Source organism: Trachurus japonicus, chromosome 15 (assembly GCF_045865225.1).
Source record: "Trachurus japonicus isolate A0001 chromosome 15, Traja_1.0".
Taxonomy (NCBI): Eukaryota; Metazoa; Chordata; class Actinopteri; order Carangiformes; family Carangidae; genus Trachurus; species Trachurus japonicus.
In genome coordinates this window covers 25,362,298-25,378,856 of record NC_140921.1, presented here as the reverse complement: position 1 = coordinate 25,378,856, position 16,559 = coordinate 25,362,298, and the positions used below count along the sequence as shown (strand labels likewise).

The 16,559-nt window shown below is 39.8% G+C and overlaps 1 protein-coding gene across 3 annotated transcripts in view; it reads right to left on the bottom strand.

Moving 5' to 3' along the window:
- macrod2 (mono-ADP ribosylhydrolase 2) overlaps nucleotides 1-16,559 on the bottom strand; it is a 394,808-nt gene that overhangs the window by 220,965 nt on the left and 157,284 nt on the right. For all 3 annotated transcript variants that reach the window (XM_085800746.1, XM_085800747.1, XM_085800748.1), the window contains exon 5: nucleotides 14,490-14,606. In XM_085800746.1, coding sequence (XP_085656872.1) covers nucleotides 14,490-14,606 — 117 coding nt within the window. The remainder of the gene's footprint in view (nucleotides 1-14,489; nucleotides 14,607-16,559) is intronic.

The following is a 16,559-nucleotide window of genomic DNA, read 5'->3' as shown; positions in this document are numbered from 1 at the left end:
AGCCAACAGCTTGGGAGTAACAGCTGCCAGAGAAGTTTATTCAGGGCGAAAGGGTCCCTGACATGACTGTGCAGTGGTAGCCACAAAGCCCCCACAGGCAAACTGGTTAGCTTGTGTGAAAAACAGCAAAACAACTGAGGAGATTAAAATAAAAGAGAAGTGTTGATCACATTTTACATCAAATTCAATCGCAGTTCATTTAGCAACATTAATTGCATGATTGATGTCAGACAAATATGGATTTAAGAAATATAGAAACCATTTTAAAAATGAACAATTGTTAATATTTTACAAACTGCAGAAACCCCTTGTTAATGGTGGAAATACATCAGCTTGCATCCTTTTTATCCACATTCAGTGATACCAGTTTCTCTTGAACTTTTATGTTTTCCCAGGTTTCTAAGTGTCCCTAATGGTCTCATGTGCCAGCTCCCCATGTATGTCCATTTGTTTTAATCTCAGTTTTCCTGCCATGTTAGCCATGGTTACATCACTTTGTTTGTAATTGTGATCATTGAATTGTACAGCACTTTGGTCAACATTGGTTGCTTTTAAATGTGCTTTTTAAAAAATTTATAATCTTTTTAATTTGGGGGAGATTTTGGATTGTCAGCACCCCAGAAAATGAATTTTTCACTTAAACAGATGTCCTTGAATGAGGTGCAAAATGTTAATATTCCCTGTGTGAAGTTGTCCCCTAAAGGCAGGGGCATCATTTAGCTCTTGCAGGCTGAGCTCTTGAGAGATGCATTTAGCAGAGTGAAATCTCCGTCTTGTTATAGCTCTGACAGCTTATTCTGTGCACATCCTCCATGACTACAGGGGGACCAGAGACAGAGCTGAAGGCCAGTAGGCCAGTGTGAATGAGAGCACCTCTGCAATTGAAGGGGAGTTGTTGAGAGAGGTCACTGTATGAATACAGATTGAGCCATATCTATTAGGTCTTTCAATCACCACCATGATAATGGGAATGAAAAAATGGACATGCAAAAGAAATCTACTTTAATGCTATTGAACTATATTTTAACAACAAAACAGATGGTGGTGATGGACTTAACTGCTCATGCAGACTGCATAAACATGAATACGTCCTATATCTCACGAGTCATAACAAAATGTCTTGTCAGGACAGTGGTGGATAAGCCTGTTACTGTGAACAATATGATTCTTTTGATCATCTGCTGAGCTCCAATCTGGAGGTAAACAACTGCCAGTGGCATCCAGTAATGACACATTTTAGAGATGTCATGTACTGCCTTCCCAGAAGCACCTCCATTACAGCAGGTTGTCAAAAATGTGACCCCTTCTTCCTTTCATCTTCACACCTCTTAATGAACAGTCACACTCCCTGAACCTTTTCCTCTTGATTGACTTTTACCTTTTCTCAGCCTCTGTACAGTAGTGTGATGGGAGGGGCGGTTTGAGCGCTGAAGTCATTCCATGCTGAGAGAGTTAACCCTTGGTTGGCTCTGATCTCCTATAGTAAACAGTGCTGTGCCTGTGGTTCATGAGTAATTGAACACTATTGATTCTAAGGTCTGAGGGTGACGATAATGAGGTCACATATCAGGCGATAGCAAACACAAGCTGTGAAGACAGCTTACTTTTCAACGACAAGCACAAATCCACACACACACACACAGTTTGCCTTCGTCTTTTGTCATTACAGTACTGAGCCTCGCCTTCATTTCCTGGAGACATGCTCTAACCCTATCAATGACTTCCCTTGACCCAATCTGAACCTTAAACTAACCCTGATCTTCAGATAACCCTGACCTTAACTACCGACCCAAAAATCTGTGTTTTTCCAATAGGGGACACAATTTGACAAGCCATCCCCAAATATCTGGTGTATTGTCTGAAATATGTCCCCAAACACAGACACACAGTCAAGAAGAAATTCCTTTCACCTATACACTCAATGATAGCATCAGTATCCACTGTCTTTGGCTGCACTTGCTTTTGCTCTCCTTATCTGCCCTGCTGTCGATACAGACAACCCTCTGCTTCACTGGGGGCATGAGGCAGTATTGACATTCAGCTCAAACCCACAGCTCTGAGTGGAGTCCAGGGTGTTGGGCATGAATTATGCATGCCTTGACGCCAGGGTGCTGAGCAACACCAGTGCCATCATAATTGAAACAATTGAAAAGACAATACCAGATGGGTCAATAATTAGACAGCAGGAGGGGGAAACTTGATCCGGACGCTCCCCCTGCTTGCCCTGCCAACCTAACCACCACACACATGGAGGGGACCTTTACCAACACGTCCTGCTTCCCTGCAGTGCACAGTCATGTGCTGCATATCATGATGAACTGTGGTTGTGCAAATCCATGTGCACAATAATTTGGGATGAAGATGGCAAACTTTCATACTTTCATAGCAGTGCTTTGTTTCCCAATTAAAAATGCAACATTTAAAGCTGAGAGAAGTGCTCGGTGAGCAAATGTCATAGAGCAGCAACAACTGCCACAAACAATCCATGTGTATATCAGAAACATGTCATCTTGGATTAGCTTTCTGATATTATTCATTGCTGTCTCTTGGTCTGTTGAAAACAGAGGCAGGTAACTGATCCTTCCCTCTAGCGCTGCACTTTCATAAATCCATACTGAGGGCTCCCAACAGATCCATTACACTCACTGGTCTCCTGGCCAGAGCAACGAACAAGGTGATCACCATAAAACTACTTGCCACAGGGCCATTTCTCACCTTGCAATGCCTTTAAAACAACCTGGGTAACAGAGGCAGCATGATAGCAAGAACACCATAACACATGTTTTTCTAACTTTTGCTTGCCTGAGCAAACATGTCCTGGTTTATAATCAGTGTAAAGTCATTGCAAAATAAATCCTTGATATATGTGATTATATAAAGAAACAATTACATGTTTCATTGCTCTAGGCAAATAGCAACTTCAAAAATGGACTATTTTCTCAATTTTTCCCCTTGATTATTGTTACGTGTGATTAAACACCCTACATACTATAATACCATCCTGAAGATCTCTTACTGCTGCCAGATATGAAATCTAATCTATTTTAAACAATCCAGAAGAAAGTAACAAACAAACAAAATCTTAATATACATAATTAATCTGAAAACAAGCTACTTTGAAACATACAGCTGTACAGATGTAGCCTAAAACTGTTTTATGTGAACAATAATAGGGTCAGGGTTATAAAAAAAAACCATTAGTAAAAGGTTAGAGATTCAAACCATCAAATCTACACGCTGGTATACAGACTTTAATTTCCTAGGAACATATTGATTGAGACGGCACTTAAACCAAAGTGGGCCTAAATCTGGGAAAACCCCCAACACCGTAAAGTTATCCAAAAAAAAGTTTTATTTGCCTCTTTATTGAGTCTCATTTCCGTATTTCTCACAAGTGGTGCCCCGGAAAGCACACATATGCTCCCGTGTATTGGTCCCTTTCCCCATTAGGGTTTATAGAGAGCCATATGCACTTTTATGGGAAGGTTAATGGATTTTAAGGACCACAGCACAGATCTAAATCTACAACATTAAAACCAAGAATGGCAACCTGGGATATACACAGGTCACATGATATTATTTAAGAGTAAAGCAGCACATAGTTTACTAACTGGCTACCAGTGACTGTCCGCTTGTATCTTCAGCAGAGGCAATCACCAAAGGGAAGAGAAAAACAAGGAGACAAAACCTGTCAACGTTTACAATCTTAAAAGCCTAATGAGCAGAAGTAACCATAGCAATTTAGTGAAAAGAACATCAAAGACTAGGGAGCAACTATTTAGGCAGGCTGTATTCATGCATAATTAGCTGTGAAAATGGCACTACAGGAGTTTGTTACTCCCTGTTCTTAATTAGTTTTTATCCTTAGTCTTAGATGAAAGGTAAACAAAGCCATCAGATTGAAACTTTGGTTTTCTTCCTGAGACAACAACACTGTCAACAGTGGAGACATGCTAGTGTTACCCATAAACTGAGCACAATTATGCCTCAGGAATCGGTGCTACTCAGTCAACAAGGCTGAAGCCCTGCTCAACACCACAGTGCTGTTTTTACAGCAAGACATTCAATAGTCAAAATAGAGCATTTAATTAAATATGATTAAGGACAGCCAGATATTGAGAGATATTGGTGTCAGTGTCCCCCAAAAAATAGCCCCTCACCTAAAAGACAAATAATTCCTTTTTTAATGGTCTGTGGCCTCAGTCTGCCTGCACCTATATATAAACTGAATAAATAGCACAAACACATTGGCTTGAATGTCTATTTCGAGGGACTTCATATTATGCTTCCTGACTCAGCAGCCATTTGTGAAAGACATTGCTATTGATCGATTTTACATCAAATTGCTCAGCAACCCCTATGAGGCTATAAACAAAATGTCAAATGTAACTGAAATATCTCATTAAGGTTAAAGTGCAAACTATTTTCTTTAGTCTTATTGACATGATAAACACAATCTCGAATACACTGACTCAGTAGATTTGGGGTGCTAAGGTATTTAGTATTTCAGATCAGTTTCAAATGACACATTATTAAATGGATAGATTAGAAGCCCTGCAGTCCTGCAGCCACCACTGTAGGATTTGGAGATGAGAGATGAATATCAGGTTAAAATTAGTTTAGTAGCCCTTTTATTTGGTGAGGTAACATTACATATAGAAATTTTGTTTCATCCATCTACAAACACAATCTGAACGAGAATGTGCTGTGATACTGTGCAATGAGACAATACAATTTAATATTAAAATCAAAAAAATAATAAAGGAATTGGCAGCCGTATCACTTCAGCAGTGATGGCTCTCACTCTGTGTGTAAATGTGCCACCAGTGGGTCCCTTTATAACGACAGCCTTCATTAAGCTGGGAATCCTCGTGGACAGATGGGAGCAGTGTGTGATGGGAAGGCAGGAATGCATTAGAGCTGCTGCCACATTTTACTTCAAACCTGACCTTCCAGTGGACCCACCTCATCTGCCACCCACAACCCCCCTCCTGATGCATCACTGGAGCTCAGGCACACCTTGCTGCCTCCCTGTCTCAACCAAGCAAGCAGCCCGCCACACATGCTGTAGCCGCTCCTGCACCCCATTATTCCAAAGGCCTCTCACCTCCTATTTTCAGCCATTTTTGGGGGGTAAGACCACCACACTTTCTTTCTGCTGGTGTTTACCCAATCACTCACAATGCCACCCCCCCCTTCTAGTTTCCTGGTGATGAATGACCATTGGCCGTCCCACTGACAGCTAGGCAGCTGATGCCACATAATTACAGTATCACCGTTTAGGCAAAATTACCAAATTACTCCAGTCCTCAAGAGGCCTGGAAGACTGACAGGTTAGCCAACAAAAGAAACACAAATACCTGAAAAGAGAGGAACATAGAGGACTACTTGGGCCTTCACAGATGAGCAGTGAAATTAGGTTTGTTCTGTTCTTGAAGAGTGCACCCATTACACCCGGTGAGAAGCCAGAAAGGGAGCTGATTAGTCTGGAGAAGCAGAGGGTGTTTTTCTCTCATAAATAATGTTTAAAAAAAACAAAAAACAAAAAAACATCTGGTCTCTTCTTGATATCCAATCTCCCTTTTCATAATTTATTCAACCATTAATTCTTCTTGGAGTGCATAACCACAAACAGCTTAAAATTTCATCCCAAAAGCAAGGTCTGACCATTATCTATTATGCATCCAAGTTTCATTATTTTTATGTGAGAAATGTTGCTCACCATTCATCCAACTAATACTTTTTTTTTTATCTGCAATTTTAATAATGATGATGAAAGACGATCATCAAATTGCAACATAAACTACAACTTTTACATTTAAAACTATATTTTCTTAATATTATAGTAAGTGATGGACTGAGTGACTGAAGTGCCAGACAAAAACACTAAAACAATCAAAAGTGTCTGAGAAAGTCTGAGGTATAGCCCGTCTGGTAAATGGAGTGAGCATGGAGTGATGAAGTGACATTTACGACGTGAGTGCTAACAGTGAGCAGTCGAGAAGATGTTGATTTAGCACTGTGTGTGTGGCTGAAACTGTGATGGCCACCAGGGTTGAGTTAAGCCCTACTAATTTATCTACTACAACAAAGGATTTCTTTCACTCTAGCCTTGAATTCAAAATGAGAAAAAAAAGCACCTTGTAACAGTCACACTGTGCCTGTTTGATCCATTATGTTGAGATAAAGTACAGTCTGTTCAGCTGTCTGCCATGTTAGCCATTTCATTTGTGAAAAGCAAGGATAACAAAGTTACCAATGCACTGCTGTTGCACAGAGATCTTAAAATATAAAAAAATATTTATTTTTTTAGGTTTGGAGGATTACAGTCATGTCCTTGACAATTCAAATGACCTCCTGGGATTATGGGACCCTTTAAAACTCCATGTACCAAGTACAATATTTATAGTGGTCAGTCTGAAAAGGTGTCAAGTTCAGACTTCAACTGTCAAGAGTAAATTATGACAATTTGAATTATATCTCTACTGCTGATGCTGCAGGGCTCATTAAAATGCATTAAAACAATGGCATCAAACTTGATGTAAAGAGTGAGAGATCTTCTTCGAAACAACTCCTTTAGCAAGACTAAATCCTCCGTCATAGACAACAAATTTTACCCAAATTAACAAATTATGGGTTGTCCGATGGCTCCGCTCCACATAATGATGATGGGGCGGAGACTGCTTTGATAAACAGGCACAGCAGAATGATAATGTTCTGGGGGTAATTTAATCAGAATGAGCTATATGTCACTTACTAATAGTGGGTACTTTGCTGTGATTTATCTGTGTTTGCTGAGTGGAGAGAGACGGAACAGACGGCCTGGTCTCCCCGATTAAATAGGGCATGGGAAAGATTCTTCATGCTATCAGGGAGAAAGAATTTATCACAGGCTGATGATTAGTATTATTAGCACAGGTGCAGTTACAGTAAACACCAGAGACTCCCGTTTTGCAGCTGAGAGAGAGCAGCAGATAAAGAAGGAGGTGAACTGAACTATAGTGCGTCTCCCAGAGGTGTTTTGTCTAACTATGGTCCCATAAGTTCCACTGGAGCTTGCAACCAAAAATACTAAAAAAAACGGATGCTTAAATAAACATCTGAAGCAGCTATCAAAAACTTTGCTGCACTAACAATGCTGGATCTCTGCTGCATGAGCACAGCTGCCATATTTATTAAAGCTATTCAGCTTTGTCATCAGGCTGATTAGTATCATCTATTGTGGCAGTAATTCACGGGAGAATCAGGAATAAGGACACCAAAAAAAAAAAAAAAAACCTATCCTGCACTTGTTCAATTAGGTCAAGAGTTATTAGGTTGAAGAATGACAATGTTATGATGACTACGAAATTATGAAAATGAACCTGGTAAATCTGATATCATAAGGTCTCATGATAGTCATTGCTTAATATATCACTTTGTATGAGTGGATGAGCATGAGCTTGATTGAATGCGCCGATAACCTTAATTTCAACTTGATAGCCTTAGTGAGTAGAGTAGCTGTTTGAGCAAAGAAAGCTGAAGGACACTAATATCTATTGCAATGACTCGCTAAGAATACACACATTATAGTGTATGTTGAAGTCTCTCCCAAGATAAATGTAAAATATATACTGATCTACATGTATATTTAAACTCCAAATCCATGAAACTATAAATACATTAGTGCATATGGTTACACATAATGTCTAATTCAGTAAAAACAGGAGGCCAGCAGCATTGTGTGGCAGCAGATGCAGCCATAGTGTATACTAGGTCAATCCTACTATTAGGTTGGTGGACTACACGCTGTTCGTGCAACACTTACAGAAACGAGCAATGGCCAATGGGGAAATTCCACCTTAATCTTGTGACATTTGGCTGAACAATGGCGAAACTATGATCACTCAGCTCTATTAGTCAGGCAGTCATGGACACACAGCTAGCCCTGCCGTGGCAGTTCCAGCCAAAAATAAATAAAATGAGTGAGCTGTGTGTTGTTCTACTGAAGCCCGAGTGCACACTGGAGAAGTGCAGGGAAGTGCCCGGTCATTGTAGAGACAGAGAGCCAGCTGAGTGTGCTCAAAACACTTAACATCCAGTTTTAGATTAGAGAGTAATCAAAGAGTCTGCCAGCAGTTCGATGCCGCATGGATGAGGTTGTGTCTCCACACTATCAAAGTGGGCTGGGTGGAGGCTGTACTCCAAAGGCTGAAATCTATAACCTTACAACTGATAAGTCAGCGTGAAAAGCAGCTCCATATGAATCCCAATGAGCACCATTTCTCTGAGGGGACAGCAGATATTTTCTCTACTAACTGAGATTAGAAAACATTTATGAGATAAAAAACGGATAAAGAATTCATGCAGTGCACGTGAAGGAAATTGATTCACTGTACATGTGAAGGTATAGCTGATTTCTTCTTGTAACTGCAAGGTGGAAGCTCAAGAAAAGGGAAATCATGTGTAATTAACTGAGCTTTAAATGCACTGTTATGACAGCAACATGATAAAACAAAATGTTGGCCCTTCTTTCTTGTATCCAAATATGATTCATTATTTAAAGCATAAACTTAGAACTCAAGCAATAATGTGTAGGAGGGAGAGAGGCAACACAAACAATAAACAGTACAAACGTTTTGAACTGTCAATCTAAAGTAGCCCTGGGGAGGAAAACAAAACTGGGTAGAAGATTTCAGATGAAACTATGGAGTGAAAACAACCGACGCCTCTCTAAAAGTTCCTGTGGGATTTTACTTTCTCAAGCAGACCTCCAGTTTGAACTCTAAATACCTTCTAGGTCTACTGTGACAGCTAGGGCTGAAATGTGCAAATGCAGATTAACCTGCAAGGTCTCTGTTAAATGTTATTAGTGTGGACCTGTGGACCAGCATAATAACGATAAGATTCAGACAACTCAATTGTAGAGTTCAGTCACTGCAGATCATCCTCGGATGTGTCACACATTCAGATACCAGCAACACCTTGTTATGCACAGAAAACAAGGTGTCTCACTATGTACAATAAACAAGACTGAGAATACAAATTAAAGCAGATATCAGTGGAATGTTTTTGTTAATATAAGTCCTAAATAGTCCTATTTTCCGTCAGCAATCACTTACATGAAGTATTTCAGCCTAAACACGAGTCTCTCCGTCACTCTGCTCTGCTGTAACCCGAGGAGAAAATTTTCCTTGTGGGATACAAGTGTTATCCAATGAGGGGAGAGAACGGCATGAAGGGCTGTGTGTGCAGCCAAGGGATGCGCGTGAATGTGGTGACGTAGCACGAGGACCAATTGATGCCTGACAAGGGCGGGGGCTGCTAACTCATGGTGCGTTCAAGGAAACTCGTACTTTGTGTTTTTCCTTCCTGTGAAGTCATACCAGTTCGATCTGGTACGAGTTCACGGGTCGGAAGTTACGAGTGGCCGTTATAGGGAACTTTCACAGACAACAGGACGGTAAAAACACGAGCTACGGGTTACCTGGAACGCTACCAAGTCGTAGTTGTGACTTGAAGCTGTAACTTACGGTTTCAAAAGCCTGCCTTGAACACAGCATTAGCCGAAACGGCCGTGCCACTGATATCTGCTTTAAGATTACTGCTGTTCAGTGACAAATTTGTTTTCATTGGACAAGGGACAGATTCTCTTATTCAGTCTCTGCCTAAAGGCTTAAAACATATTAATTTGCAGAGGAATTAAGTTTATCATTCTAAATAAATGTTGAGATATTAATTGTTTCTTTTTGATTAAAATTAAGACACATATAGTGTATATAAAAGTAGCCATGTTTAATATAAGATGATACATTTCAAAGGTTGAAAGTCATGTTAATATTCAGGATGTGAAAAATACCTCCAAAGGCTTCTTTTGATTCTACTTTACTTCCCTTCCAGAAAAAAGCTGGATCCCGTGATAACACACTATCAACATGTTCACTTTCCCTGTTTGTTAAATGGCCTCTTATATCTGGCCTGAAAACACATAATGGATATAATGCCACTAGCATAAACGTCATGCAAAATGGTTTTTGTGCTTTTAAAGTACTGAGCCAGCGAAGCAACCATGTTGGACAATTCCAGCAGACAGTCATTCACATAGCTCATTCACTGCATCTTATAAGGTGAAAGCTATAAAGATGCTATTTGAACTATTGGATATCGTCTGACAAGATGCAGCACTATCCAAGTGTTTTATGAATCTTGTAAAAAAAACAAAAAAAACAAAAAAAAAAACAGTCTATAGCAAATGCTCACAGGTCGTATCTACGCACAAGAATACAGAGCCGCAGTATAATGAACACAAGCAGTTTAAATGGCACAAAACAACTGCAGGTGATAGAAGGACAAGCGTATTTGCTGTGGACAGCCACAACACTGATGGACATACCGAACATTCACTGACAGAAAAAAATACTTAAAGAGCTATGGCTCAAGTTAGTCAGTGGCTATACTAAATCATACTGTTAAAGAATGTCAATCAAAACAAACAATACAACAAATGAATAATGTAACAACAAAAATCAATTAAAGCAGGCACTAAAAGAAATGAAAAGGTTAGTGATTAGGAATTTAAAAAGATGGACAAATTACTTTTTAAAATGCTTTCTAGTGAGTTCATCCAGGTGGATGGTGGAAGGGAGCCAAAGGCAGATCTTTTGAGCTCAGTATGAATTCGAAGGACATGGAGGGTAAAGCAATCATTAGTCCTGTGTGCTGTTACAGTACAATGCCTTCAGTTTATTCCATTTCAGCCTTTCTACCGGTCCGTAGTTCCCTTTGTGATGATGAGAATCCTATCCTAATGTATTAATTGGTCACTTTTTGGGCACACTTTATACTTTAAATTTAAATGGTGATAATGGAACAATCATGGACAACATGGCAACACATCGTCCAGCAGTCTCGTCATAAATATGTGTGTCTTGTTATACTTGACATTCTATTTTCATTTTATCATGAATCTATGAACAGATGAGTTAACTTGTCTAACACGAGGGCAAGTAGACAATTTCCTTGTCAGATTGATAGAACAGACAGTTTTTTTTTAGTCTTTCCGCTATGGTAGGTGGGTAATTACTGTCATTGATTAATAATCCTGGGCCAGCCCATAATAATCAGTCCCACATGTGCTTGGACCTCTTAAAGGAAAAGCTCATTTGCCACTGGGATTCACAGCCTAAACTGCTTAGTGGGATGTAATGGAGAGCAATTTTCTTGTCTTGAGAAAAAAAAAAGGCTGAGATGGGGTGGGTCATTTTCCATTGCCTCAGCACATCAAATCTCCTAACAAGGACAACTCTGATTTCAGATCAACTCCCCTTTTCCCTGCGGGCAGTAAGTAGTTTTCCAGGACGCAAGGAAGCGTTTTATTGCTTACCGGTTATTTTGAGTATTAGGTTTAAACTGCAATTTCTCAGTTTCTTACAAAAACAACAACACCTACCAGAGCAATCCTTTGTTGAATGGCATATGATACCTATGGTTGATATTGTCAAAAAACACTTAAGACCCCAAAAACCCCTGGATGACCAAAAGAAATGGCTAAGTTTGTGGTGTGATGGATGGCTTTTTTTCCCTGCACAACGTTAGCGTATTTTTTTTTTTCCCGCACAATGTTGGCTAAGTCATTGGATGACTGCTGGAGGTACGGTATGAAGCCCAACCTATATCTCAAAATTTTAATTAAAAGCAAAAATGATTTACAGCTTGCCCTGCATTATTTTGGGTTGAGACTTACTTACTTCCAATTATAAGCAATGGAATGAATTCCGGCGAGAGGGGTCCCCAAAGTAGAGTGTGTTCCTCTGAGAGATTTGTGTTTATAAAAAATGTGAGAAGCTGCCTAATGTTCAGGCAAAACTGGAAAGAGAATGCCCACATGGAAATATTGGGCTTTGCCAAGATGTAAACAGTAAATGGTCCATCTGGCTGTGTTCTTCTCAGACTTGGATGAGTGGATGAGCCACCATCTGCAAATATGCGTCAGCAGGGGCAATTTTGCATGCAATGAGAATACGCACAGAGTGGCCCACATTCATGACATTTTGTAGATACATTTAAAAAAAAGAATAATCTTTGTGGTTGGAATTGTAAAAGTGTAATCAGTAGTTGACATGACCACGTTTTATTCCATTTTATGCACAAGACCTGGTTGGTCCAGTTGTTCTTTGCCTACATCAGCTACTTCCCAACATTCAGGATTTGGTAGTGCTGTTTTACAATGTGAAAGTCTTCGTGTTTAACATCTGACAATCCATAGAAATTAATCTGTGAAAGCAGTAATAACATCACCAAATGTTTTATTTTCCAAACACCCACTATGACCATAATAATATTTGAGCTGTCTCTCTTTTGACAGACAAAACAATGAGATGTGAAAAGCAACTCTGAATGTAGCTACGAGTTTAGACAGTGATTTTCTCAAAGCGCATTCAATTCCTGTTTATGAGCAGAAAAGCTGCTATGTAGCGTTTTAATTGCTTGTTATGAATATAACACTGCTTTGCATAGCTTCAGTACTCACCTCTGTCAGTAATCATGATAATCCATCTACTCTGAATAATGATATGACGCTGTTTGTTTATTTGATTATACAAATAGCAAAATTAATTTTATGTCAGTTTTAATCATTTTCTGCATTTGGCTTCACCCACAGCAAAAGGCTCTTAGCATAACATTAACTTTCAATAAAACACTGCCATTTCACGACAAGCCTTTAGCCCTTCTTGTTACACCTACAGTACATGAAACATCCCTGGATGTAGGAAAATTCAAAATATGAAACTGTGTTGTCTTGTTTGTTTACTCTGTTCAGTGGTAGGTGGACAGACTATTATTTAAGATTTCATAAATCGAGTAGATTGCTGTTTGCAGTCACGGCAGCTTTATAATGTGTGCGTAGGTGGAACAAATAAGTCAGAGATGGAAATTAATGAAAAAAGAACAAATCCAAACAGTGGATAGACTTTGGGAACGTGTGAGATCTCTTGTCAGAGCTGAGTACTAACAGAAAAGTCAAGCGGCTGTCAGTTTCCAAGAGCAGACAAGAGAGACAATACTGATGATGACAGTGATCAGAGTTGGAAGATAAGAAGATGATACCGACTGGGAGTAAAGATAGCTCTAATATGAAATAACATCACGTTCAAAAAAAGAACTGACTGTTCCCGGTGAAGAACCTCACAATCTATAACAAGTTATCAGCACAGAGAAGGTGTTTTGCCCAGAGATAATTACAATAACAGCACCCAGTGGCAGTGTGATTGCTCCCAGGTGACATTGCAGGTTATTAAATTGTCATGGTGCACCCTGTTTTGGCGGTGCAGACACTTGAACTGGCTGCCCACAAGACTGACTCACAGTTTATCTGCTCCATTTGTTTGACATCTTTACGACATACCGTATTAACACAACCTAATTTCATCTGGGCCTCAATGTCTTCTCTTGGCTGTCTCATGGAAATCCTTCAGGGTTAGGTTAGGACTGCTGGGACGTTTGTCTCGACCGAATTACACCAAGTGACATTTCTTCCATCCCATCATGTTTTCCATTTCAAGTTTGCAAGGGAAGGAGCTTGTGTCAAACTTTAAAAGTGACACATGTGTTCCTGACATTTACCACAAGAAATTAGCTCAGAAATCTGTATGACAAAAAGTGTTCAATTCTGAGAGGAGGTGACACACATACATACAGGCACTACAAACTTTCTGAGACTTGATTTGCATGACAGACAGAAAACAAAGACAGCAGTGCTGTTCCTCTTCTGATCATTTTTGGCGTGACAGTAAGAAATATGTGATCTGCTAATGGAATAAATCAGGGATGAAAAATCAATCAAATTAGGCAACTAATAGCTCTCTTAATGTCTTTGTTTGTGTGCAGATGACACTCCCATTCAGCTATACGGCAAGCACCAATTATATTAATTATCCTCCCAATAACAACTCCCCATTTATTACAAATTAGTTTCTCAGAACCAATAAATTATGATTAAAATGTTTTTATTTTGGACATTAAAAACACCTAACTCTGCTGGATTGGACACCAATGACTTCAGTCATTATGCTCAGGTGTGCAAGAGAATGTGTGAACATGTGTGCATAGACCTGTGAGCATTTGCAATTTAATCATGTTTATCCAAACTTCATAGAAAAAATATTACCTGAATTTATAATATGGTGCAAGTGCACACATGAATTAAAATCATCTTTATAAACAAAATATTTTTCCATTAGCAGTGATTTTCTGCATCAATGCAATGCTAGTGCAGTCCTCGGGCTGGTTCAGGATCTTAGGTGTGAATGAATGAGGCGTTTTCATAAAAACAATATAGATTAATGCTGGATTATACAGTGTCTCACTGCTTCAGTGTTTACCACTAAATCTTAATGTTCGCTAGCCGGTCAGCCCACCATGGCAGCGCTTTTGATTAGAGAATATTCCTGCAAGGCACTGGTGCACACATCATAGGGCAAACAATAAACATATTAATTACTGATACTCACATCTTGCAGGGAGATCATAGCCGCAGGTGATCTTGGCTTTGCCGGTGTCACAGCCATTCAGTGAGTGGCACTCATCATACAGACAGGACCCTGCCGCTTTGTGTATGCAGCCATCGACTGAAACACAAACACATGTACAAAGAGAGGTCAGAGCTATGTGAAGAGAATACAAAAGCAGGCACATGACATATTGGATACCAGTTGGACTAATTAGTGCTTTATCATGTCAAAATAGACAACCATTGACAGGAGCAGGACCAAGAACAAGCTGAAAATTATTTTCACGAGCAGCTTCTGGTTATTGAATCCCTTCGTTCTCAAATTATCTCCCCAACTCTGTGTCTCCTCTCTGTAGGGAGATTGGGACTGCCATAGTGTGCTGCGCCTGTTGCTGGTAAATATTGACAAGCTCAGGAATGAAATTAGCTGGGCTAGGATCTAATGCCGCCTCCACACACAATGAAAATGAGACTGTTCTTCCTGTAATCCCTCTCCACTGTCAACAGCAATATACAGAGAGATCATTAACTGTATTGGCTGCCCGCTGGTGAGAATCTTATATCTGTCCTGTTCTCTGCGGTGAGCCTGTTATGATGTGGATCTGTGTTCCGATTCTGTCGCACTCCCTATTGATGTGTGTGTCCTGGTTCTATGGAGACCCCAAGCCCCCGCCCCCCTAAGGTTTTAATTTTACCGGGTTAAGGCCGCGATACACTTGATTGATGGCAAGTCTTACACAAGAAGGCAGAGAGATAGAAATCCACATTATCCGTCTCTGAAAGCCTGACATCTCTCCAAGAGCATGTTATCAATCACACTGAAACATCATAAAATCCTCCTCAAGTTGTCCTGTAAAAATCCTCACAAGCCATTAGAGGATAACAGAGCCAGCAGGAGGAACAGTAGCAGTTGGACAAACAGACATGTCTTTTCCTTAGTTTCTCTTTGTAATGGCTCAGCCAATGGAGAGAGTGAGCCCCGGACTAGATTTATCTGTCAAAGATAAAGTGGTTGAGAGTTAAGATAGCCTGCAGGATAACCAATGTTTGCATACTTTGAACTGATGAAAGAAAGGAGCAGAAAAACAGATTAAAATAAAATAATCTAAATGTATTTTTCCTGATAAAGGACAAAATGAGACTCTAATCGCTGTCTTCATCTGTAATGTAATAATTATTCACATATGGAGCCAAGAAACACAAAACTGTGTGAAAAAAGGCTGCAGATTGCTTTTACACTATCTTCAAAAATGTAGTTTGCTTCACATCATCAGCACAGACAAAAGGTCTTTTCATGAGGGATGGTCCTTTTCTGAGCTCCTTTCAATTTCCCAGGGATGCGTCAACGACAACAGCTGGGCGGAAGATTTTCTAGTTCTATCAATCATCTTTAATGGACTGAGGGACAGGCAGTTGACAGAGACGAATCCTGATGGCTTTTCGAAAAAGTAACATGAGTCTGACAGTGATGTGGATATGAGGAGGGATCGCTCTGGTGACAATGAAAGCTACTTAACACAACACAGCGGATGTAGTGCTGGCTGTGGGCTTGGAATTTTTATAATATCCACTGTGCAAACAAGATTGTCCATGATCATCAGCCACAGTAATTTGCATCATAATTGCTTCTTAACATCTCGCAAACATGAATTGCTTAATGCACAGGCTCAACTGAAAGCTCGGGGACTGTAAGCTTGCAGCTCATTTATGTACGCATAAACATACTCCTCCCATACAACGGAGCCTTTTTCCATTGTGTTTTATTACACGACTGAATTACGGCCTAAGTAATGTGTTCACCTGTTATTGCATGTGTCCCACAGCACTATAGGGCAGTCAGGGTTTTCAAACACCTCCATTCCTACAAACGGGTACAGATAGATTTCTCCCAGTGACTCAAGTTTGACCCTACATGTGAATGAAATTTAAATTAAATTTTTCCTCTCTTTGTATCTGTATTTGCATGCACTTTGCATAATAGATGCACGCTGTATTTTTGTTTTAATATAATCTATGTGAACGCATTTGGAGTTTAGCTTTTTGTGCTTTTGAATATCGTCTAAATGCAGTT